This window comes from Harpia harpyja, chromosome 5, assembly GCF_026419915.1.
Source record: "Harpia harpyja isolate bHarHar1 chromosome 5, bHarHar1 primary haplotype, whole genome shotgun sequence".
Lineage (NCBI taxonomy): Eukaryota > Metazoa > Chordata > Aves > Accipitriformes > Accipitridae > Harpia > Harpia harpyja.
The window spans coordinates 65,379,791-65,402,568 of NC_068944.1; the positions used below are offsets into that span (position 1 = coordinate 65,379,791).

The 22,778-nt window shown below is 39.6% G+C and overlaps 2 protein-coding genes across 3 annotated transcripts in view; one reads left to right on the top strand and one right to left on the bottom strand.

Moving 5' to 3' along the window:
* Positions 1-3,239, bottom strand: part of MRPL13 (mitochondrial ribosomal protein L13) — a 43,322-nt gene extending 40,083 nt beyond the window's left edge. For both annotated transcript variants that reach the window (XM_052787157.1, XM_052787158.1), the window contains exons 1-2: positions 3,102-3,239; positions 2,179-2,302 (exon numbers count right to left, since the gene is read on the bottom strand). In XM_052787157.1, coding sequence (XP_052643117.1) covers positions 2,179-2,302; positions 3,102-3,128 — 151 coding nt within the window. In that variant the 5' untranslated portion in view covers positions 3,129-3,239. The remainder of the gene's footprint in view (positions 1-2,178; positions 2,303-3,101) is intronic.
* The window catches only part of MTBP (MDM2 binding protein), a 33,839-nt gene continuing 14,242 nt past the window's right edge, over positions 3,182-22,778 (top strand). Inside the window, exons 1-15 of the mRNA XM_052787154.1 lie at positions 3,182-3,377; positions 3,838-3,918; positions 4,964-5,037; positions 5,163-5,308; positions 5,796-5,854; positions 6,749-6,893; positions 8,418-8,535; positions 9,120-9,254; positions 10,036-10,130; positions 10,898-10,970; positions 12,575-12,692; positions 17,397-17,570; positions 18,724-18,837; positions 21,336-21,500; positions 21,864-21,957. Of these exons, the coding sequence (XP_052643114.1) occupies positions 3,296-3,377; positions 3,838-3,918; positions 4,964-5,037; positions 5,163-5,308; positions 5,796-5,854; positions 6,749-6,893; positions 8,418-8,535; positions 9,120-9,254; positions 10,036-10,130; positions 10,898-10,970; positions 12,575-12,692; positions 17,397-17,570; positions 18,724-18,837; positions 21,336-21,500; positions 21,864-21,957 (1,673 nt within the window). The 5' untranslated portion in view covers positions 3,182-3,295. The remainder of the gene's footprint in view (positions 3,378-3,837; positions 3,919-4,963; positions 5,038-5,162; positions 5,309-5,795; positions 5,855-6,748; positions 6,894-8,417; positions 8,536-9,119; positions 9,255-10,035; positions 10,131-10,897; positions 10,971-12,574; positions 12,693-17,396; positions 17,571-18,723; positions 18,838-21,335; positions 21,501-21,863; positions 21,958-22,778) is intronic.

Genomic DNA, 22,778 nt, shown 5'->3' on the forward strand with positions numbered 1-22,778 from the left:
TACATTTATAACTTCATTAATTCCCATCACACAGTAAAAACACATGCTTCAGGTGCATGCATTTTTCCTCATACATTTTAATTAAGCGCTAAACAGTAATTAAAGGTAGGCATTGTACTGTCAACTGTTAGCTCACAAGACTGACAAACTACTTGCCAAATCTTTCATTAGAAGACAAGTCTTAGTTGCTGCTTCTAGCCATTACAAACTAACATTGCAATCTAGAGTAACACCTGGGACAGATCGGGTTTGCAGGACACTTCCATCTAGCCTAGCCTTTGAGGATGCAGACAACAGCAGCAAATCCTACCTAAGCAACAGAAGTGGCTCACCTACACCTGCTCACAATCCAACATAAAGAACGGGATCACCCAACTTTTTAAAAACCTGGCCCACTATTTTTGGTTCTGTATTGTGAAGCTGCTCACAAAGATAGGACGCAAGGGGATGAGGGTAGAGAGAAGGGGAGGTGCAGAAGAAACCTAAAAATCCAGATTCAAACCTCCTGAACAAGGTGACATCCCCATATTTAAGGCATATGGTCTGACAGCATCTAAAAATATAAGACTCTGGAGAATAATGAAAGATTATCCCTAAAAGAGAAAATAAATACACAGGAAATCAAATTTCTTTCCTTCCCTAACCATGGCTTAAATTCAGCTTTTCAACACAATAAATAAATAATGGTTTTATGGAAGGGTATCTGGATATCAAATTAAAAACAAAACAAAAAAATCCCCACAGTGTTATTCTGTCTAAGGAACTGTTCTCTCACAGACACTAAAATATTTCTTGTTAGCTCAGGGGAAAAAAAAAAAAAAAAAAAAGAAGCATTAAGTACACCAACTACAAACTCATGCATACTTTGCTCTCTTAGTATCAAATGTCTCAGCAGTAGTAACCTATCGATGTCAATCTCAGGTGTAATGCATTCGGTACTGATTTATAGAATACTTAGACAAAATAAAGTTATCCCTGAAATGACTTTCCAGGATTTTATAACTTCATGGACATAAAAGTGTCAAAGATCTTTCCCACAGGACAACCAAAAACATTTACTCTCAGTGTCTGCTTTATTTTTCAGACAGCCTTAGTCTCCAGTGACATCTTGTGGATAAGACAGAATTTGCAACAGCAGAACTCTGGTACTTAAAACATCTTTAGAATACTACAAATACTACCTTCTATTATGAAAAACAGATCAAGTACAATTTTAGTATCTACACTCTACATGTATGAGCAAAGTTTAATGCTTCCTTTATGTTTCAGCAATGTCTCTTGAAAAATTTGCATGAGTATTACAGGAGACACTGTACCATCAATATGAGGGATCACCTTTTTATTATCTTTAAAATGCTTATCACCATGAGACAGGCAGTGCAGTATTACAAATAATGAGCAAGATCACAGATACATCTTTACTGCTGAATCTTCTAATTTGCAGAAAAGCAAAATGATTTTTTCATTTGAAGGTATCTTTCAACAATGATTACATCTCCCATTTAAGAATCAGACAGGTTCCGGCCTCATTATCACAGAATATCTGAGGTTGGAAGGGACCTCTGCAGGTCATGTTGTCCAAACCCCTCCTAAAGCAGGACCAGCTTTTGAGTATCTCCAAGGATGGAGACCTCTTGGTCACCCTTGCAGTAAAAAAAAAAAAACCAAAAATGTTTCCTGATGTTCAGAGGGAACCTCCTGTGTTTCAGTTTGTGCCCACTGCCTCATGAAGAGAGGACTTCTCTGCACCTTATTCAGAATAAAGAACCACTCCAAGAGTCTGTGGTGTTGTGCAGCTGCTGAAAGGTAGCATTCAGAAAATCTAATCAAGAGTCACGTCAGTGTTTCATTATGTGCACGGCAAATTAAATCTTTACATCTAAATGCAATGAAACACAGTTCAAGTTTTTAAAAAAAAAAAAAAGAAAGCACAACCCACTGTAATTCAGCTACTAAATTATGAATTCATAGCGAGCTTTATATGGATTGGTAAAGACAATGACATAAGGTTGTAGAGCGGTATGAAAGAAAAAGATGAGAAGGAAAACAAAGGCATTTATAATACACAAATAATTGAAAAATGGAAACTTACGTATCAGGCTTGATTTTAAAACTGAAATCAGAAGAAAAATACAACTGAAGGAAAGCAAATTTGCTTTTATCTACTACAATACTCACTTAGTGCATGATAAATAGGTTTATGCTTGCCTTCAAGTCTGATTACAGTCGCAGCTGCTATTTTTCCTGGTGGCTGCATCTTCGCATCGAGGAGATACCAGGCTCTGGCAAAAGTAGCCCATTGCTAAAGAAAGAGAGGTAGTACTTAACACAATAAAAGAACACACTACGATACATAAATCTAGCTTCTCTAATTAGATCAACACTTTTTTTACACCCCAAAATACTAGAGAAAATATTAATATTCAACCACACCAGCACCCCCCAAAAAACTTTTAAACAGATGGAGAACGCCGCTACACACTGCGATGCACCCAGTGCTGTACGTGCTTCCAACGTACGTAGCGGTAATAACACAACACTGCCAGGTTACCAGCTCCGAGGGTTTTGTTTCAAAAATGAAGATCTCCTGCTGCAAGCTTCCTTTACTGCTAACTGAACTGCAAAACAGCTGCAGGCCGTTTAACGCCCAACATCTCTTTCCCTCTACGGCGAAGGGCACAACTCACCCAAACGCCGTTTTAGGAACACGAACGGCCTGAGCCGCCAGCAGCAGGCAGCCTCGGCCCTCAGTCAGTCACACGCCCACTGACCGACACCGGTTCCTGCCAGCCGGCCCCTCGGGGCAACACCGCAGCGCACGGGCGCTCCGCGACGAAGGGAAGGAGGAAGGGAGGGAAAGAGGGAAGGAAGGAAGGAGGGAGGGAGGGAAGGAGGGAGGGAAGGAAGGAGGGAGGCCGCCTGCCGCCCCAGCCCTCCCTTGGGGGCCCACCGTCCTTTCGTCCCGGCGCCCGCCCGCTCCCTCACGGCGGCGCTCTACGCCACGGCGGCCGCCGGCGTCCCGCCAGGACGCCGCCGCCTGCCCTCGGAGGCAGCGGCCGCCCCGGCACAGCCTGGCCCGAGAGGGAGAGCGCCGCACTCACCTGGGCCGCCTTAGTGTAACTGGCCATGGCCGCCCTCCCGCCGCGGCTGAGGGGAAGGGGAAGGGAAGCGGAGCCCCTTGGCCGCCGCACCGGCGGGAAGCGGAAGCGCTGCCCTGCGAGGGGCGGTGCAAGGGCGGCAGCGCGGGCCGTTCGGAGCGGCGGCGGCTCCGTCCCGTCCTCGTCCCCGCCCGGCCATGGACCGCTACGTCCTGCTCCTGAGCTGGGGGGAGCGCAGGGGCGAGGGTGCTGCGGCGGGCGGACCCGGGCCCGGAGCAGGTACCGCCGGGGGGAGGAGGGGGCCCGGGGGGTCCGGAGGCCGCGGCGTGTGGGGAGCCGCCTGCCGCGGGGCCCGACCGAGCTTGCTTAACGAGGGCTTTTCTTTACGGTCGCTGGTCTGGGATCTGCGGCCCTGCTGGCTTTTCTGGATCCCTACCTCGTTAAATCCCCCCTTTTTTTTTACTTTCAGACTAAAAGTCTTTAATGGCTTAAACTCTCAGAGGTTTAGGGTGTTTTGTGTTTTACTGTGACGCTGCTATATGACTCTGTAGAGCGTTCCTGAGACGTGCACTACTTTAATGAGAACTTTACAAAATTCGTCTTCTTAAACTCCTGCAAATCTGTAGTCGACAGGTTTCTTTTAAAACTAAACTTTAACTGAACTTTATACTGTATTTGCAAGAAAGCAGGACTTCTGTAATTCACTAGCTTTAAGGAAAACTTTTTTTTTTTTTTCCAGCTGGGGCTGCTGCAACCCTTTATCAGTTCCTGAAAGCAAGCTGTAAATCATCTATAAATGCAGATGTGAGCACATTCCCAGGTAAATAGAGTGATGTGCAGTAAGGTCAGGCAAATTTTATCAAGGAATTGGCCTAGGCACGTTTTATGATCTAGGTGAAACAAGTCAGAAACTTAAGGAAACCCAATTTCTGCAGTGTGCCTAAACCTGCAGGTGGGACTGCTCCTGCTGCTACTGTTTCTGTGGAGAACTGATGTCATTTCAGCAGCTGAGGTGTTAGGAGGTGATTAAATAGATTGGACACAAGAAATGAAAGAGAGGAGTTTTGAAAGGTTGACAAATTTGTATACAACTTAGCAAGGAAGAGTAGGAAAGGGCTTGTTTCTCGTGTCAGTGGGAAGCTTGATATTTTCATTACTCCTGTGATGTCTTCGAATTTTTTCAGTGGAAGCAATATTTGTCTGTTGGGTATTAATTCAGAACCCTAATCCATGAATATTTATTAAAGGATTTTATCATCTTAAAATAGATTTCTGAAGATCTGCTTTACTACTTTTAGGGGCCGGGTGTTTGGGTTTTTTTGTTAAAAAATGCTTTCTTAGTTCTTTACTTGGTTTGGTATCTAGTGTTGAGCTGTTAAGGCTCATCTTGTCACAGCTGTCATATAATTGTGATTCATGTGGGGAAACCACTATAAGTTGTTAAAATTCATGAAGATGGGAATGTTAAGCTCTTTTCAACTTCTGTGTTTTTTATTGCATAGAAATGTTGAGAGAGCATCTCATTTTGCGAACTGCATAAACCGTATTTATGAAAGTTGTGATTTAGTTCAGGTTTGATACAACTGCTGCAGATGGAGAGCAATATTGCCCAGAATGGAGAAGAGGTCAAAGATTTTCTTACTTATTAACAGTCAGAGGATCAGTAATAGTTAGACACTTGCCAAGACACTTAACCTACACCTTAACATGTTTAGAACTTAATTATAATGCCAAAGGAAAGTAGAACTCGAGTCATTGTGGCACATTAAATGACTCAGAGTCTTTTAACAGAGTTGTTCATTATAATAGGAAGAATAGATTGTAGTGGATTGATTATTTTAAATAATTGTTTTATCTCTTTGCAGCGTGTTCAGTGGCTGGTATTCCAGGTGTAAAGAAATGGTATTTTGCAAGTCATGTTATATGCGGTTATTATCAGGTAAGACTTTTTTTTTTTTTTTCCCCAGAATGTAAGTTCCTCAACTGTCTGCCTGTCTCTAGTGCAAGTTAAAACTGTGATGTTCAAAATTCTTTTTGCTTAATTAATTATTTTTGCTTGATTAGCTCTGCAGTTCTGACTGGGAGGAAATAAATTTTGACACACAGAAAAATGAAGACTGTCTCCAAACAAGTATTGACGAATGCCTGGGAGCCATACAAAATTTTGAGGAGGATGACAATAACAGTAGAGAGTCACTGTCTATGACTGAGTATGCATATTATTATTTTTATTGAAAGTATAGTGATCTGGCATTTAACAGTAATAACCCAAGGGATCAAGAAAGCTTAAGAAGTAAAAGTTATTACCAAAGCAACAGTTAACTATGAACAATCCCCTACTACTACTGAAAATAAGTCTATTTTGTTTAACATAGCTTTAATTTTTTTAGCTACAGATCTTTTTTATAGAATAACTGAACAGTTTCCTGAAAGCTGATGGTTATATATACAAAAAGAAGTTTCTTGCTAATCCATCTTGAATCCTACTTCCAGTTTTACTGCAGATTGTTTTGAAGTCATTTAGCCTACTTCTGCCTCAGTAAAAGGGGAGATAAGTATATCTCATTGCCTAGGTATGTTTGTGCAGAATTTTAAAGATTTAAGGTACTTACACCAGGTAGTATTTGTTAGTTGTAACTTTTTGTTTCGAAATGACTGTTTATATTTTTTTCCAATCACGTTGCTCTTTATTTTCAGTATCTATGATGAAGCTGCAGAAAGTCTGCATCAGTTAGCTGATAAACTGCCTGTCCCAGGTAATCACTCTTAAAAAAGCAATCTTATTTGAGTTTTTCTTGTTAGCTATTACTCTAAAAACTCAGCTGGTAAAATCATAGTCAAATGGAAAAATTCAGAGGATGTTAGTCTGTTAGCTGAATTAACTTGTATGCAGCTCCTGCAAGTAGTTTAAGGAACCTGAGCATGATTGGCCTTGCAAATCAGCTTATGGACTAGTTTGCTGCTTGTTTCTCTGGAAGGCTGTATTTCTGTAGAGTTTAAGGTAGCTATTTATATAATTAATTTTTCCATCTCAAATGGCGCCAAAGTAGTAGTAGACAGTAAGCAATACGAAACTCAACATACAACCACAGGAAGTTTTTATGGAAAAAAATGGAAGGTGTTGACGTCAGGCTTACAGCTGCCAGCTGATTGCTTGTGGGTGGGAGCCACGAAGCTGTGAAGGAACATAGATCAGAACTATTGGGTTCAGGTTTTGTCAACTGGAGATGCATATCACCTTGCATGTTGGGGTTACATAATTTTGCAGTAGTTGATTTGGGATAGCAAAGGAACTGAATGCAGAAAGAATGAGAAACAGTAGTTCAGAGGTGTTGGAAGGAGGAAAATGACATAGCATAGTTGTACTGGAGACAACTCTGATCTGTCAGATACAGTGCTGAGTGAGAGGAGAAACATATAGAACCACTGTAACTGAGTGAACGGCAAAATATTTTGTGTTAATCTAAGAGGAGCAGCAAGAGATGAGCTAAAATGTGGGAAAATGGTTTTAGATCTTGCTGAAGTTACTTGAAGTTGATCTTTAAGGCCATTTTAGTGCAGTCAGTGATAATCAGTACTTTTCTATCTTTAAATAACTGAATCATTTACTGAATAATGGCACCTTGAGTCATATATAACTGTTTTTACAGGCAGAGCAATGGTTGATGTAATACTGCAGGCTGTTGAACGAGATGGACCCAAGTTAAAAGACTGCTTACCTGCTATTGGTGCCCTGAAACACCTGAGAGAATGGCACTCTGCACAAATCACTATTGCAGCAAATGATTCTAAAGGGTATGCCATTTATTTTAGGTCTATAAAAAAGGTCACTCTTGTTTTGTGTTAGTATATGTTAGTGGTTTACAATAAAAGTGTTTTGAGTACTTTACATGTATACTTTGAAAATACATAGATTTGCCTTCTATTATCATTTGAGGGGAGGAATTACTCATGCTGATTTATTGTAAACACATGCCCTAACCAGAGGGGCAGGCAAAAAAGCAAGTCCTCTGAAGTTCCTATTTCTATGAGAGCACAAGGTAAAATACTTTCTCTTTCCTTGCCATCACTAGTGGCTTCAGTGTGCATAGGATGTTTCGAAGTTGCACTATGCTACATAATAACTTGTATTGATAGTAGTTTTGCAGTTTTTGTAAAATGAATACATAACTCTGCTGGTTTTACTTTAAATTTTATATTACCTTTGGTATTGCATTTCAGGGAGGAAAAAAAGAGTGTCTTATTTGTCCCTTTTGAAAATAGGAGTATAAATGCTCAATTACTTCCTGTATGCTTCTGAAGAGTCTTAACACTGAAACTGTTAATTCAATTTGAAATTAAGTCCAGTAATTTCCTTATTGTCCTCTTCTAACTGACATAAGTAGGCCATGATATGTCTCAATGTAAACCAGAGTGGTTTGGTTTTTTTTTTTTCCCGTGCAGTAAATTATTGTGTGAATATTGAATAACTTGGCAAGGTCTCCTCCACTTCCCCTCCCCTCCAAGATTCCCAAAAGATTCAAGTTTCCTTCATAGAATATGTGGTTAAGCTTAATCCTAAGTTAATAAAACTGTTTAAATTTAAAATGTTGAATGGTCAGTCCTTGGATAGAATAAGCAATATACCGACTATATAGTACTTAAGGTATACAGAGGAAGATAAAACTTATTGCAGTGACTTCCATGAGCGCTTGATCTCAATGCTCACTGACGTCTTCCTGTGCAGGCAGCTTTTGACTGAATACATTTTTCTGCTGCTTTTTCTGTAAAATGTGGCCATTTGGACCTACAGTTTCTCTGATGAAAATTCTCTCACTTATTCTTCCTGTTCTGTTGATGGTGCTGATTTCTTTCAGAAAACAGACGGCCAGTAGGACCCACAAATACTGGCTGTTCTCTCTCTGTTGTTGTTGAATTTGGGCAATACTTGTGCTGCAGTCATGTAGTTACAAGGCTAACTACAAACCATCTAGATGGGCCAGTGATGGCTGCAGTGTTGGCTACCTGGCTTTGCTCCAGCTTCTAGCACCCAACCTTACTATGGTATGTCTGCAGCTTGCTATTGCTGGTCTTATTTGATGTCTGAGAAAGTTCTTTGCTGTCACGTTCATGGAGCATATGAACAACTTCCTTTACAGAGCCTGAATCAGCAATTCTGTAATATTTTTCACTTTGTGGAATATAAAGCTGTACATGTTTTTCTTAACATACACAAGACCATACAGTGCTAAGAGGAAGTAGGTAAATTCAGTCAATTTGCACTGCATGTTAATTTTTAATAGTAAATTCAGTAAGATTAATTCTTCCTTATTTTTACAGTAGCTGGCAAAAGATTGCAGACTATCTATCAGCAGAATTTGTATCTTCAGATAATGTTATGAATATTATTGATTTAAAAGAACTCTGGAGAGGAAAGATTCAGATATGTGAAAGAAAGGTAAAGTAACTTTTTGCAGCTATGGTTATTTTTTTAAAGCATCTGTGTACATCGTTTAAAGCATGTATTGTACAGTGCATTTTATGCTTTAAGCCAAGTTTGTTTTTGACAACGTAATGACAGAGGTAATGTGCAACATATCTGGGTGGGTGGGAGAACAACTTGCTTTTTAGCATGATGAAAGGATAAATGAGATCAAGGCATCAGGATTTGAATTTCAGAAATCCAGATGCTCTCCTCGAAATATTTGCCTTAGAACTTCTTTTTCAAAATTAGATTGTTTTCTATCTATCGAAAATCATTATGTAACTGTGAGTCATTGTTGCAAGCACATGTCTAATGTTTCTGCCAAGACTGATAGCTTTGTGATTGTGAAAGACATTGTTTACATTTTCAGTATTAAGGTTTTGGATATAGTAGTTGGTTATCTAAGTCTAATATTTCTGCCTAGTTTTACAGATCTGCTGGAAACAAAAATAATAATAATTATTTAAAATAGTAATACATATAACTGGCTGAAGAAAAATAATTTTTCTCTCTCTTTTGACACATTTATTGTCTCTTCCCCCCCCCCCCCGCCGCAGTTTGGATCAGAAGTTAGGTTTCCAGAATTTTGTATGAAGAGCACTTCAGCAAAGACATTCAGCACTTCACATTTAAGTTCTTGCTTTGCTGCTAAAAAAGAGCGACAACCGAGGAATACTGATGCTTTGCCAGAGGCAAGTATTATTCTTGATCTTTCTTTGAGCCACTAGAATTCATCTGTTTTACTTTCCTGAGAAAATTAGCAACTGGGGAAACCGTAGAACTGAAAGTTAAACATAAAAGTAATGATTGCATGAGATTGAGGAATGCTTCCTTTGTTTATGTGTGTTCTCAAAACAGGTCCTTAAAACTTCATCTGTTTGTTCTTAGGAATGTGATACCAAAGTTTTTTTCAAATAGAAATTGAGACTTTATTCAATCTTAATACTCAAATATGTAATTTATTTATGAATTCTGTATTTATCTAACTTTTTCTACTTAAAAGGTTTGTTTGTTTGTTTTAATTACTGTTGCTGTTTCATGTTTTCCACTGGAAGTAGCTATTTGATGGGAACTGCAGAATTATATTTATTGATGAAAACAAAAATGAGTCCTTATGAAAACCAGTATCAGTTAAGAGATTATTATTTTCATTGTTAAAATATGTACATTTTGGATTGCATTTGTCTGTTCCTGGTAGATCTTATTTTTCTTCGTTGTTGAATAAGAGTTACAACCCATTTGATGCACATGGTTGATGTTCTAGAAAGTAAGCTTTATTAAACAGAATTAAATACCTTCCTTGTTTTTTATATAGTTATGTTTAATAGGGTATTGTGAAATGTTTTTATATTGCTTTATACCTCTTTCAGATGTACTTGTAAGGCAAATGCCTCCAGCAAAACACTTGAGGAAGTTCTACTGAGATAACATCGTATGTAGTGTTACAGATTTTTTGATTTGATCTCTTTTCAGGTTTTTCATTACTATGGTCCTGCACTAGAATTTTTACAGATGGTGGTGCTCTCTGATCTACCTTCCTTTTTTATATCAGATCTGGAATTCGAGCTGTATCCTTTTTTAAGGATCTAAACTATTACTGATAATGGTCTATAGCAGAAAGAAAACTATCAGGATCTACCCATGCAAGCAACACATGAGGATTGGCAAGGGCTCATTCCATTCTAGCCTGCCAAAATAGTCATAGTGATTCTTCACAACTGGATTTTTTTCATCTTGAAATTTAAATTACACTAACAATAACCAGCTATTTTTGATATTATTGCACATACACTTTGATGACGTGTATGCTATTTGTGGGGAAAGAATAGAGAAATATTAACTACTGTGTAAGTTTAAAAAAAACCCAAGCCTTACTCATTAATGCATATAGTGTGCTACACAATATAGAAACATTTTTCCACAAATCATGTTTTCATTGTGTAGTGCAAAATCTGTGGCAAGGTATAGCAGAGGAGTTGTGTATGCTGCAGAGATCTCAAGGTATATTCCTATTGGTTTTAAATGTATGTACTTTTGGTACTAGTCTTGGTGTAACAATAGTAGCTTAGGCTGTATAAGTCTGCCAAGATTTTGAATATATAAATATCTGTTTATGCCTGCCTATATTAAAGATGTCAGTGGTGTATTTCCTCATACAACATTTCCAAGTGTACCACTTTGCCTGGAAAGGTGAGTTTCATATATTTGTGGTACTGGAGTATCAAATATTAGACACTTGCAGTCCTGATTTGAAATATGATTGTAACATGATTTGTAAAATAGAGATGCATACAGTTCTTTGGAAAGGTGAGATTCCTTAAGTTGTTCTGTTCAGGAGCCTGGCAGGAAAGAGTATCAAGGAGACATCTACACTGCTTTTGGACCAGATATCTTCTCTCTCTGGGAAGGTAAAAACTTCTTTATATTTAGGTATAGCAGAAAAATGAAGATACATATATTTCTCACAAAAGACACAAGAATAATATTTTGAAACCTAGTCTCTGTGTAAGCTGCTTCAATTCTAAAAGCAAAAGTTCTAAAGCAAATTTGGCTTTTAAAGGTTTATGCTACACAGGTCCTGACAATTTGTAAGCCCACTGAACGTTTTTACCTTAGCTAAGCTTCGATCTCCTAAAACATTTTGTAACTTTTAATCCTATCCTGACAGAAAATTTCTGTGCTATCATAATTCAACTATTTTTTTAGCAAAAGGCAGGCATGTGTGCAGCCTAGAAAATGTATCTAGCTAGTCTGAAGTGGTAAGCTTTTTTATTTTGCATGTGCATATTCTGCTTTTCCATTCTGATTTTGGATAAAAGGAGTTCTTGAAACATTTACAAGCCTACTTCCACCAACCCACCCGCCCCACCCCACTTGGAATAACAGTATGATTATTCATTAGTTTGAAGATGTTTTTCCTGAATGTTTAAGGTAATGTATGCTTGTTTAGGAAAGGTTTTTTTAGTGTTTATAAAATAAATCTGTGCTAATCAAAACAACTTGCAATGTAAAAGTGCTGATACAGTTATAATGAATAACTTCTTTATTTACTATGGAGACAGTGTTCCATTATCAGGCTGTATGTTTCATCTTCAGCTTGTTATTTAGGTTTTTTAGTAACTTTTTTCTCCCCTGCCATTCCATTCTCCATTATGCTTAGCCAGAAAAGAAAGAAGTCCTTTTTCTAATGTTGCACCAAAAATATTTTTTGGAATAGTTTTATATTGGTAAATATCACAGGTGATTTTCATTTTACATGAGGATACTGAACATTTGGTCAAATACCTTTTACAGTCTAAGAGCTTGGATTTCTACTAGCTCTTTTAAAGAAAAAGCCAAAACAGTTAAAACACATTCTCAGGCTACTTTTTAGAGTCTGCACATGTTGAATTGAATATGTTTTCAAGATAACAATTTCTTGTAGGGATTTTTTTTCAGTCTACTAGTGGAAATATTATGCATGTGTAGGCTTTTCTAATAGCCGTAAAAGCATTGTTTTATTGCTTGAGTATTCAAATACTTATGCATTTTTTCTATTAGTGCTTATTGGCCTGAAATTTACTTACAGATATAAACATAGTCCAGTATCTGATTAACTGAAGAGGGTAACGTGTAGGAAGGAAAAAAATTGCATGTTTTTCAAAGGATTGCAGAGTCACTGATGCCAACTCTATCTTTGAATTCTCTTTTCATTCTGGATACTACTTTACCAAAGTGTGTTTAGCCAGATTATTGAAAGACTTGTAATAGGTAACAGATACCTTTTTATGTATGAAATAGAAATTCAGCAGTTAATGATCTCTTAACTGGAGCAAAAAATAAGCGCAATTTTTACAGCTTCTGTGTCAAATGCTGTTCCATCTCAATTGATGTGAATGACAGAAGTCTTAAGTAAAGATGTTTTTCTTCAGTTGAAGTACATTTGAAATAATGCCAAATCAGTAGCTCAAGAATGAAATGTAAAACATGTTTCAGTAATATTGCATGTATTGTATTTGCTCTCATTATTTAGGTGGGAGCTTTGTTTACATTGCCATGTAATGTAAGCACTGTAGTGATCCCATCCCCTGCCCAGCTGAGTACCAAGAAATGGAAAGAATATATGGCTAGGAAACCCAAGGTCATTACTGGTAGGTAAAAGGAAGATGACTACAGGTATATTTTGTTGTAGTTATATGTGTACGTGTATATATGTATATATGTGGTGAGGTTTTTTCTATACATTTGGGATGCCCTTTTTTTCTCCAATGAAATTAAGTCAGTGACAGTAATCTTCATTGACACAAAAGGTTTTGGTGAATGCGAGTTCAGCTACACAGACTTGTTGTAGAGGAAAATTGATAATAACATCATGGCAAGCTTTAGGGAAACAACGCTTTTCCTCTAACGCATTTCTGTGTCCCATCTGTCAGCTAAGATCCAGCTTTCCCACACCTTTCTAAGGTGATTGTACAATCCATGGGCAAAGAGGTTTGTTTCTACAGATGGAAATCCAGTGTGCTTCACTTAGGTGCTTCCATTCTCACTTAAGCGTTTCCAGAGGTTCTTCAGTGCACTTGCATTTAATGTCAACCTCTTCTTGGGAAAATACAGAACATCAGGAAATGCTGGATGCTTCCATTCACCTGAGAGCCGGTGTGCTTAACTAGTGGTTGAGAATGTGCTCCTTCTTCCTTATGGGGCTGTACTGATGGCAGGTGACTCCTCTTACACAGTGTGCCAATGCTTCGAAATTCTGGTCAGAAAGTGAGAGAACAGAATCAGTGCAGGTCAAGACCGGGTGGAATTTCTCAGTCAGCCAGTATATATGCCCTGTGAGTGGAGGCACTGTGCAAGTAGTGACTGAGGTTTGTAGGAACTTGAAAACATCAGGCTAAATGGAGCTTGGTGATAGCCCAGTGCTTAAAGTACTAGGACAGGACAAGATGTAGGATTCTGCCGCCTTATGTGATTTTGTTGTGTATACAGAGGTCTAATATATAATTCATGCAGATTCCAAGGAACAGTGACTTCTGTTGCCAACTGAAGATAGCATTTGTAAAGAACTATGCAGATGAGGATGGCTGACAGACTGATATTTTTTTAGGTTTTGGAACAGGCAAAAAATTGAGAGGAATTAGGAAGAGCTGTGTAACAGGGCAAGAAGCTTAATTCTGTGGAGTGGGTGCTGGCAGTTAAGGGATAAGCTGCTGCCCGAGCATTCACACACCAATCAAGGAGTCGCGCGCACTCGAGACTTTAAGTGCTAGGACTGGAGTCCCTTCGCAGCAGGCAACTCCAGGGAGCTGACGGGTGCCCCTTCTGACTCCTCACACACACACACTCACCCTCGGGCACTGCTTCTCCCCTTAGGCTCAACCCTAGGTTCCCCGAAGCAGAATCTCTAATCTAAAGTCCTAAGAAATAGAAAGCGTGATTTATTCTACCTGTGATGCACAAATTTGGGCAGCTCAAGCTGTCCAAATTACAGCCTCATAATCTTATCCCAGTATTGCCACATGCTGTTTACATCTTGTTTGGGTGTGGTCCTCGTTCTCGTGTAGCTTAGTTTGCCACCTTTCATAACACAGTATATAGATTTAAAATGATCTCTGCGTGTTTGGAGGTGGTAGAGCAGAGAGGGTGTGATTATAGAGCTGATCACAGCAGCAGCATTTATACTGGAGAGATTCTGCTGATGCAGTCAAATGAGCACAAGATCCCCAGTGTCTGCATGACCTTTGTCCTGTGCTCCAGTGGAAGGGTTTTGTAAAAGTATTAACTATAATGTGATCAGTAGTACACAATAGGTTCTTATTAGGCCTCTTGAGCAAAATTTAGAATAGGAGGAGAAACATGGCCGTTTAAACGTATTTGCTCATGTAGTTGAAAACTGTTTATTTTTTAGTGGCTACCACTAACCTGACTATATTAAGGATTTGCAAATCCTTAATCTCTTCAGTCTGTGGGAAGGTGTAATTCTTTGAATTGGTTGTTCTCAAACACTAATTAAGATTAAAATGAGAAATAAAAGCTTTCCCCTGAGGTATCAGCTTTGAGATGCCAAGATAAACTGGAAAAGGAAAATATTTCAAATTACTAGGGGAACAGGGAACAGGACAATAGGGAAAATGTGTCTGGAATCTTTTTTTCTTTCTTGTTCTTGTCTTTCTCCTTTTTTCCCTGTATTTGTATATTGAGGTAGTGGGATTTTGCCTCTTCCCTTCCCCCTCCAACTTAAACTTTTCAAGAAACACTGGAATACTTCATATTTGTTACTAACAAAAATTAGTAATATTAATAAAAATGTCGTGGTTTAAGCTGAGCCAGCAACAAAGCACCACAAAGCCGCTTGCTCCTCCCCCCAAGCCCCAGTGGGGTGGGGAGGAGAAAATATAAAGAAAAGCTTGTGGGTTGAGGCAAGGACAGGACAGGGAGGCATCACTTACCACTTATGGTCACAGGCAAAAGACAGACTCAACTTGGAGAAGAAACAAAATCAATTCGATTTACTACAAATCAAATCAAAACAAGGATACTGAGAAGTAAAACCCAAACCTTAGAACACCTTCCCCCCACCCCTCCTTCCTTCCCGGCTCAACTCCACTCCCAGTTTTCTCTACCTCCTCCCCGCCAGTGGCACAGGGGGACAGGGAATGGGGGTTGCTGTCAGTTTGTTACCTGATCAGAAAGTAACTCCCAAAACACGAAGTATGTTTAGAGAGGTAAGTATGTTTAGAGAGGAGACATCGCTTTATTCTGTGCAGGTGCAAGGTGGAAGATTTCCACAAATCGAGCACACCTACTGAAGTTGTCAGTCCATACTTATACACTACACTTAAAGCACCACGCCTATCTAATACATATGTTCTGCCTAACTATTGCATATTCATTAAGTTGAGCGAGCATGACATGTTCTCTTGAGCAATCATTGCAGAGTCTCCTATGCCAGCGCGGAGGTCCGTGGTGGTCTTTGGTGGTCCTTTGGGGAAGAATGCCCCTACTCCTTTTGTCCTTTTATGGTCATGCATCGTCTGAGGACACCAGGGTCTTTGTTTCTCTTGCCAACTCCTCCTTTCTCTATGGGGAAGAAGGATGTATGTCCTTAATTAGCAAGTCTGTGACTCTGAAATGTGCATTATCTGGTGCCTTGACTATTATCCAAACACTCCTTAAGCATCCTCTATTGTAAGCAGAATCTTAAACTAGATAAGCTTTACCTTAAGTACCGTAATCTGAACAGTCCTTGAATAGCAAGCATACCACACTTCTTATGTTTTAGTTTTTTTCTTTAAGCTATCACCACCTTCTTATTTGTTAATCAGTCTTTTGAATACTTGAGGCAACAAGTTCATCACACGCTGTGACTGCCACTCCTTCCTCCTCAGAGGGAGGACTCCTCACTCGTCCCCTGCTCCAGCGTGGGACCCCATGGGAGACAGTCCTTCACGAACTTCTCCAATGTGAGTCCTTTCCGCAGGCTGCAGTTCCTCACAAACTTCCTTGGCGTGGGTCCTTTCCGCGGGCCGATCTTCAGTCACAGCCTGCTCCAGCGCAGGCTTTCCCACGGAGTCACGGCCATCCTGGGGGGCCTCCGCTCCCCTGCTCTCCTCCACGGGCTGGGGGGGGACAGCCTGCCGCCTCACCACGGGCTGCGGGGGCATCCCCTCCTCCCCCACTCCTCCTCCTCCTCTCCTTCCTCACTGACCTTGCTGTCTGCAGAGGGGTTCCTCCCACATTCCAATCCCCCACTCACTGCAGGTTTCCCTTCTTAAATCCGTTCTCCCAGCGGCGCTGCCACCGTGGCTGATGGGCTCAGCCTGGGCCAGCGGCGGGTCCGACTCGGAGCCGGGGAAGCTTCCAGCAGCTTCTCACAGGAGCTGCCCCTGCAGCCTGCTCCCCTGCTACCAAAACCCCACCACACAAACCTAATAGAAAACGTCAAGCTCTTGAGTTATTTATTGAGACAGTACTGCAAATATCTTATGAAATTAAGTGATTTGACTTTTAAAACTTAGTACATCAAGAAGTATTCATTCTTTCCATTTCTACATCTACCAAAGTACTATAAAATGTTTTCTGTGTAAAAAGATAGCAAACCCATCCTTTCACTGTTATTATCAAGTCATACATTAACTTATTTTCAAAACTGCATACTCTATGCCAGTGTTTAAAAATAGAATGTGTTTGTCTCTCACCCAAGCTATGCACAAGTGTAAAGCAGCGAGTGAAACTTAGTAATGAATAATGCAGCTTCCTTGGGAAGAGTGTGTACAGTATTTCCTTTTCTTCTACAGATGTATGTTCTTGCAGTGAACACTTTACCATTATTTCAATCCACATATGCAAAAATGCCTGTTTTTACCTAGCAGAACAGAACCTTCTATAATCAATATATGTATCGGACACCGTTTGCCTAACTCTTCATTGTTTCATGGTAGAAATGTAACTTTGCCGGTTAAAGGCTTGCCTTCTACTAAGACCAATTAAAGAACTTCTCTTAGTTGGTGGTTGGAGTTTCCAGATCTACTTTGTAGCCTGCATTAGAAAGGTGGCCCTTGCTACAGTCACAGGAGTTCGGTGCTGGTAACATGCTAGCTTTAAGCCAGCAGCGTAGTCCAACTCATCTTTGCTGCTGTAGCTCATTTTTTTTGCATACTCTTCAGCTTGTAGCTCTTTAAGGGGTAAATACCAGCTGTAGTTAGTGTGTCTCCTAAAAAGATGTTAGTAAGGTTTCTCACAGAACAGAAGAGAGCAAGTGATAGAATTTTGATGGTGGATCATAGCTTGTTCTAAAGCTATAGAGGGTGTTTTCTTGAGGGTGTTTCACAGTTATGTCCTGATGTTTTTTTAAGTTCCAGAAATTGAACTGAAAGGAGAATCTTGCCGATATTATTTCTTGCTACAAGGCAATGGCTCCGGAGGATGTAAAGCAACCTTGATTCATTCAGCTAGCCAGATCAATGGTACGGCCACTCTTGCTGCAATAAATGGAAAGCTAAAGACAAAAGCAGAAGAAACAGAGTCAAGTAAGAGTAATTACTTATTTATTTAAGAGTACCTGAATGCACACAAATGCTACTAAAATTTATTTGTTCCTTTTATTCATTCTAGTCTGTGTTAAGAAGGAGAAAACAAGGAGGAATATTACATTTTAATGAGTGTATCTATTCTTTAAGCAATATTTTGTCAAATTGATAAAAAATATAATAAGAGCTTGTTTATTCACACGATTTACTACTACCATATTTTTTAAATTGACTATGTAAAGTTGTAGTCAGTCATTTCTCATGACTCTGATTAGTTGTAAATGTTTTAAACTACAGGGACATCCAAGTAATATTAATGCAAATAAAATTGAAAAAACTTAAAGTTTAAAAAGTGTGTATTGTTGGTGTAAAGACTGAACAGCCCATGCCTAAAATCTAAGGAACTGTCTGTTGACAAGCCTATTTCACTGATGATTTAAAATAAAAACCGCAAGGCCATCAGACAAGTTGAATTTCATGATAATGTCTTCAGTTACTTCACAGATGTCCATATTACTGCAGAGTGGTTAGGGTATGAGCTAGCGTGCATATCATAGCTGCTCCAGTAGGTAAGAGCATGTATGTAGACATTTATTAAGAGTAGTTGTCCTGTTACAACTACACGTACTAGATAACTGCTAATTCATGTATTTGCTCTCAATAACACTGACAAAGAAAAAGTGCACAGTGACCTGCATGTTACCCACTTATTTCCTTATTATCAAACTAAATCCGTGTGCGATATGACTGACTGCTTACCATTTGTCCTAATTAAAATCCCATTAGTATGGTGTCAGAAGACTGAAAGTCCTTGACCATATGTTGGGAGAAAACTTTTCTTTCCTGGTATCAAACTTAGGATCTTTTTATCTTCTTTAAATGTCAGTCATGTTAATTGTGTTGTCATTATATTGGTTTTGTACAGAAATTCAGACCCCTATTGCACATTATCCCCCTGGTGTTCAATTGTAATTAATTTCCTTTTTTTTTTTTTTTTTTTGATGATTAACCATATTCGAAAGTCTGGTTGTTTCCTTTGAATATGAAATTTGTTTATCTGCTGTGTTTATGTCTTCTTTTAAGATGTAATGACTTGGTGTCTCCAAAGTCCTATGAGGGAATCTTAATAATAAATTTATCCTAATCTGTACAGGCTTCTGTATTGCTGACTTTATCAAGTCTCTGCCACGTTTTTGTGGAGAGGAGATTGTACAGAGAGAAAAGAAACTGTCTCGTCTCCAAGTGTTTGCCTTGAAGGAATATCTCAGTAAGTAATGGGGAGAGCACTGGTAGGTCTCAAACTAGTATTTAAAAGGTCTTTATTTCAATGTGACAGCTCACCTTACAAAACCGAGGTGCATTGATCACTTTGTGAAGAAAATGTGGAGCTTTAAAAATAAACTTTTTGTAGTATATCCATGATTGTATGTCAGATAATGACTTTTAAATATTGAGGAAAAGAGAACGCTGAACTTAAAATAAAGTTAGTGGGTGTTTGTTACACTAATACTCTGAATGTTTGAGCATAGTTTTGGAATAATTCTGTGGTACTTGGCTTTTTCTCTGCTTTGGTTTTTTAATGCTTTTTTCCTCTAAAACCCTTACTGCTGGATGTGCCTTCTACAAAAATAAGAATTCTGTTTTGGGATTTTCAGGGGTTTTTATTTTATGCTTTCTTGCAAAAGCCTTAAACAGCAGAGGAGAAGTATGCATTGGAGATTTGTTACACTTATCATGATACATCATTCATAATAATAACTGAAAGGTCATCCTCTGTAGATTTTCATGACTTTGCAGAGAAGTACGTTTGACTGTCCTGATTTTTTCTGCCTAAGTCCATTGCTCAGAGACTCAATTAAAACAAAAAATGCTTCTGAGTGATTGGCTAGATTATTGAAAATGGCATACTGTGAAGATAATTTAAGTGTATTATCATTAACAGAATACTAGCTTAAGGAAAATAAGATTTCTGCTGATAGTCTTGTCTTCTACCCCCCACCCATCTTGCAGTCATTCTCAGATTCCTGTCTACTTTAACCCTGAGCTTGGGGCTGCTTTAGAGCTTGTGTTTTAGTTTGTTTGAGTGGGTTGCCCATTTCCATTAGGATAAAGACTGAATAGGAGCAGTTGGGATTTGCTAGTCATCCTAAATCATATCAGAATTACCTGACCCTTGATATTCTGACCAAAGGGACCGGAACAGGCTATCAGTTATATTGGAGCCACACTCCTGCAACAGCTGTAAAAATAGGTGGGTAGGAGGTTCTGCAGACTGGAGCTTGTCATGTTTAGGCTCAGCAAGCCCAGATGTTTGTCTCTTGGGGATTCCAACCTAGATATACTCAGAAATGCACACATACAGAAATTAAAGGACTGTAAAAAGGTGATTCACATGTGATTTCAGCTCTTCTCACTGCTAAGTTTTTTCACTTGCCTATGGAATAAACCACCCATGCCTTGCTTAAGGGTACAATAGTAAGTCTCAGATTAACTTACTTGTGTTACTGTTTTGGGGTGGGGAATTTTCTTGTTTGGTTGGTTTTTAGCAGGCTTCAGTTATTCTTTGTTACTTAGCAGGTGCAGTAGCTTGTATTGGCTTTGTGTGGCAAGGTTTTGGTAGTGGGGGGGGGTTACAGGAGTGGCTTCTGTAAGAAGCTGCTGGAAGCTTCCCCTGTGTTCGAGAGAGAGCCCATACCAGCCGGCTCTAAGACGGACCCGCCGCCGGCCAAGGCCAAGCCAATCAGTGGTAGTGGTAACGCCTCTGTGATAACATTTTTAAGAAGGAAAGAAAGTTGGGACAGACAGTAATCGGCAGCCGGAGAGAGGAGTGAGAATACGCAAGAGAAACAACCCTGCGGACACCAAGGTCAGTGAAGAAGGAGGGGGAGGAGATGCTCCAGGTGCCGGAGCAGAGATTCCCCTGCAGCCTGTGGGGAAGACCATGGTGAGGCAGGCTGTCCCCCTGCAGCACATGGAGGTCCACGGTGGAGCAGATATCCACCTGCAGCCCATGGAGGATCCCACGCCGGAGCAGGTGGGCTCCCGAAGGAGGCTGTGACCCCGTGGGAATCCCACGCTGGAGCAGGCTCCTGGCAGGACCTGCGGATCTGTGGAGAGAGGAGCCCACGGAGCAGGTTTTCTGGCAGGACTTGTGACCCCGTGGGGGACCCACGCTGGAGCAGTCTGTGCCTGAAGGACTGCACACCGTGGAAAGGACCCATGCTGGAGCAGTTCGTGAAGAACTGCAGCCCGTGGGAAGGACCCACGTTGGAGAAGTTCGTGGAGGACTGTCTCCCATGGGAGGGACCCCACGCTGGAGCAGGGGAAGAGTGTGATGAGTCCTGCCCCTGAGGAGGATGAAGCGGCAGAAAATAACGTGTGATGAACTGACCGTAAACCCCATCTCCGTCCCCCTGTGCCGCTGGGGGGTTGGTAGAGAATCCAGGAGTGAAGTTGTGCCTGGGAAGAAGGGAGGGGTGGAGGGAAGGTGTTCTGAGATTTGGTTTTATTTCTCATTACCCTACTCCGGTTGATTTGTAATAAATCGAGTTAATTTTCCCCAAACTGAGTCTGTTTTGCCCAGGACGGTAATTGGTGAGTGATCTCTCCTGTCCTTATCTTAACCCACAAGCTCTTTGTTATATTTTCTCTCCCCTGTCCAGCTGAGAAGGAGGGGGAGTGATAGAACGGCTTTGGTGGGCACCTGGCGTCCAGCCAGGGTTAACCCATCACATAGCTTTTCTTTCCTTCTCTTTCCTTTTATAGAGAGAAAGGAATTGACCAAGCAGCCTCCAGTTATTTCTACTGATGAGTTTAAAAACTTGTTAGAACTTACAAGAGAATGTTTTTTGGACCTGTGCAACACTAGTCTACCTAAACCTGTTCTACAGAAGGTTGCAAATAAGACTAGGTCATGCACTGTGACTTCTGGTAAGTACCGTTATTTAGAAAATAGACTGGTTATTCTCCTTTGATGTATTTTCATACCTGTTGTCAATTTCTTACTAAAAGAAGGAGAGTCTTTTACCAAAAGAGGGTAAAATAGAAGGAAAAGTAAAGTAGCTTTTTTAGGCCTTTTTGCAAACCAAAATTAACCTCGCATTAACTATTTCCTTTCTTTTCCTTGCCAAAAAATTATGCAGAAAAGATTTCTGATCACAGCACCAGGCAGATTTTCCTTATATTTATACACTTCTATATATATGTAAAGGAGTTTATATACATATATATATTTCTTTAAAAATTAAGATTCTTTATTTCTATTAAGGGTTATCCACCATGTATTTCTTGCAGAATCTGATTTAATGGAGCCAAATCCATTGGAGTGGCCAGAAAGACATGTTCTTCAGAATTTGGAAAACTTTGAAAAAAACAAACAAAAAATGAGGTAATGGTTAAATACTGGAGATTTTCTTTGCAGTGACCATTGAACATCACTCTAGAGGAACTGTATAAGTTGATAGCCATTCTGTAAACTGTTTTCAAATATATTGATAGTCTTTCAGAGGAAACATTGCTTAAGGCTAAAACTAAGTTTCTGTCAATTTCCAAAGGTGTATTTTCTTGGTATTTAAAGTAGTATTGTTTTAATTTTTATTGACAAAACGCAACTGAAAGTTAGCTAAAAGTACCATAGTTCAAAACTAAGTTACCAAAATGGCACTACTAGAAAATAGTAGCCATAGTAGAAAAACACAAAACCTTTTTTTTCTGCCAACATGCCCTGGGGAATAAATAATAAAGATAGAGCAGCAGGTTTTGTCAGCACCTATCAATGTGTTTCTAATCTCCTTATATTTCCTAAATAGTCAGTATTTAGTATCAGGTCTCAAGTAATTTTAAAGTAGAATATCCTATTGGTTTTATGTTTGAAATTTATGTTTAGTTTTGTTTTTCCTTCAGTGCTGTGTAAGTAAAACCTATAGACCTGTGTGTCACAGTACAGCCTATTGATTTCAGTTTAGCTCTCACTTTATATAAGACTTAATGATCTTTGCTAGGTCTTAACATGTTTGCTGACAGACCTTTGGAGCCAGGTGTCCAACTGCCTTTTTCTTAGTCACTTCCATCCCATTTTTGTCTTTCAAATACCATAGCTGACCATGGCCTAGATTGGAGTTCTGCGTGTCAGAAATTCTCACATTAGATCTCTGCTTTCTCATAGGTATTATTATCATTGGCTTTTGTCTCAAACAGGTAAAGTTCTTC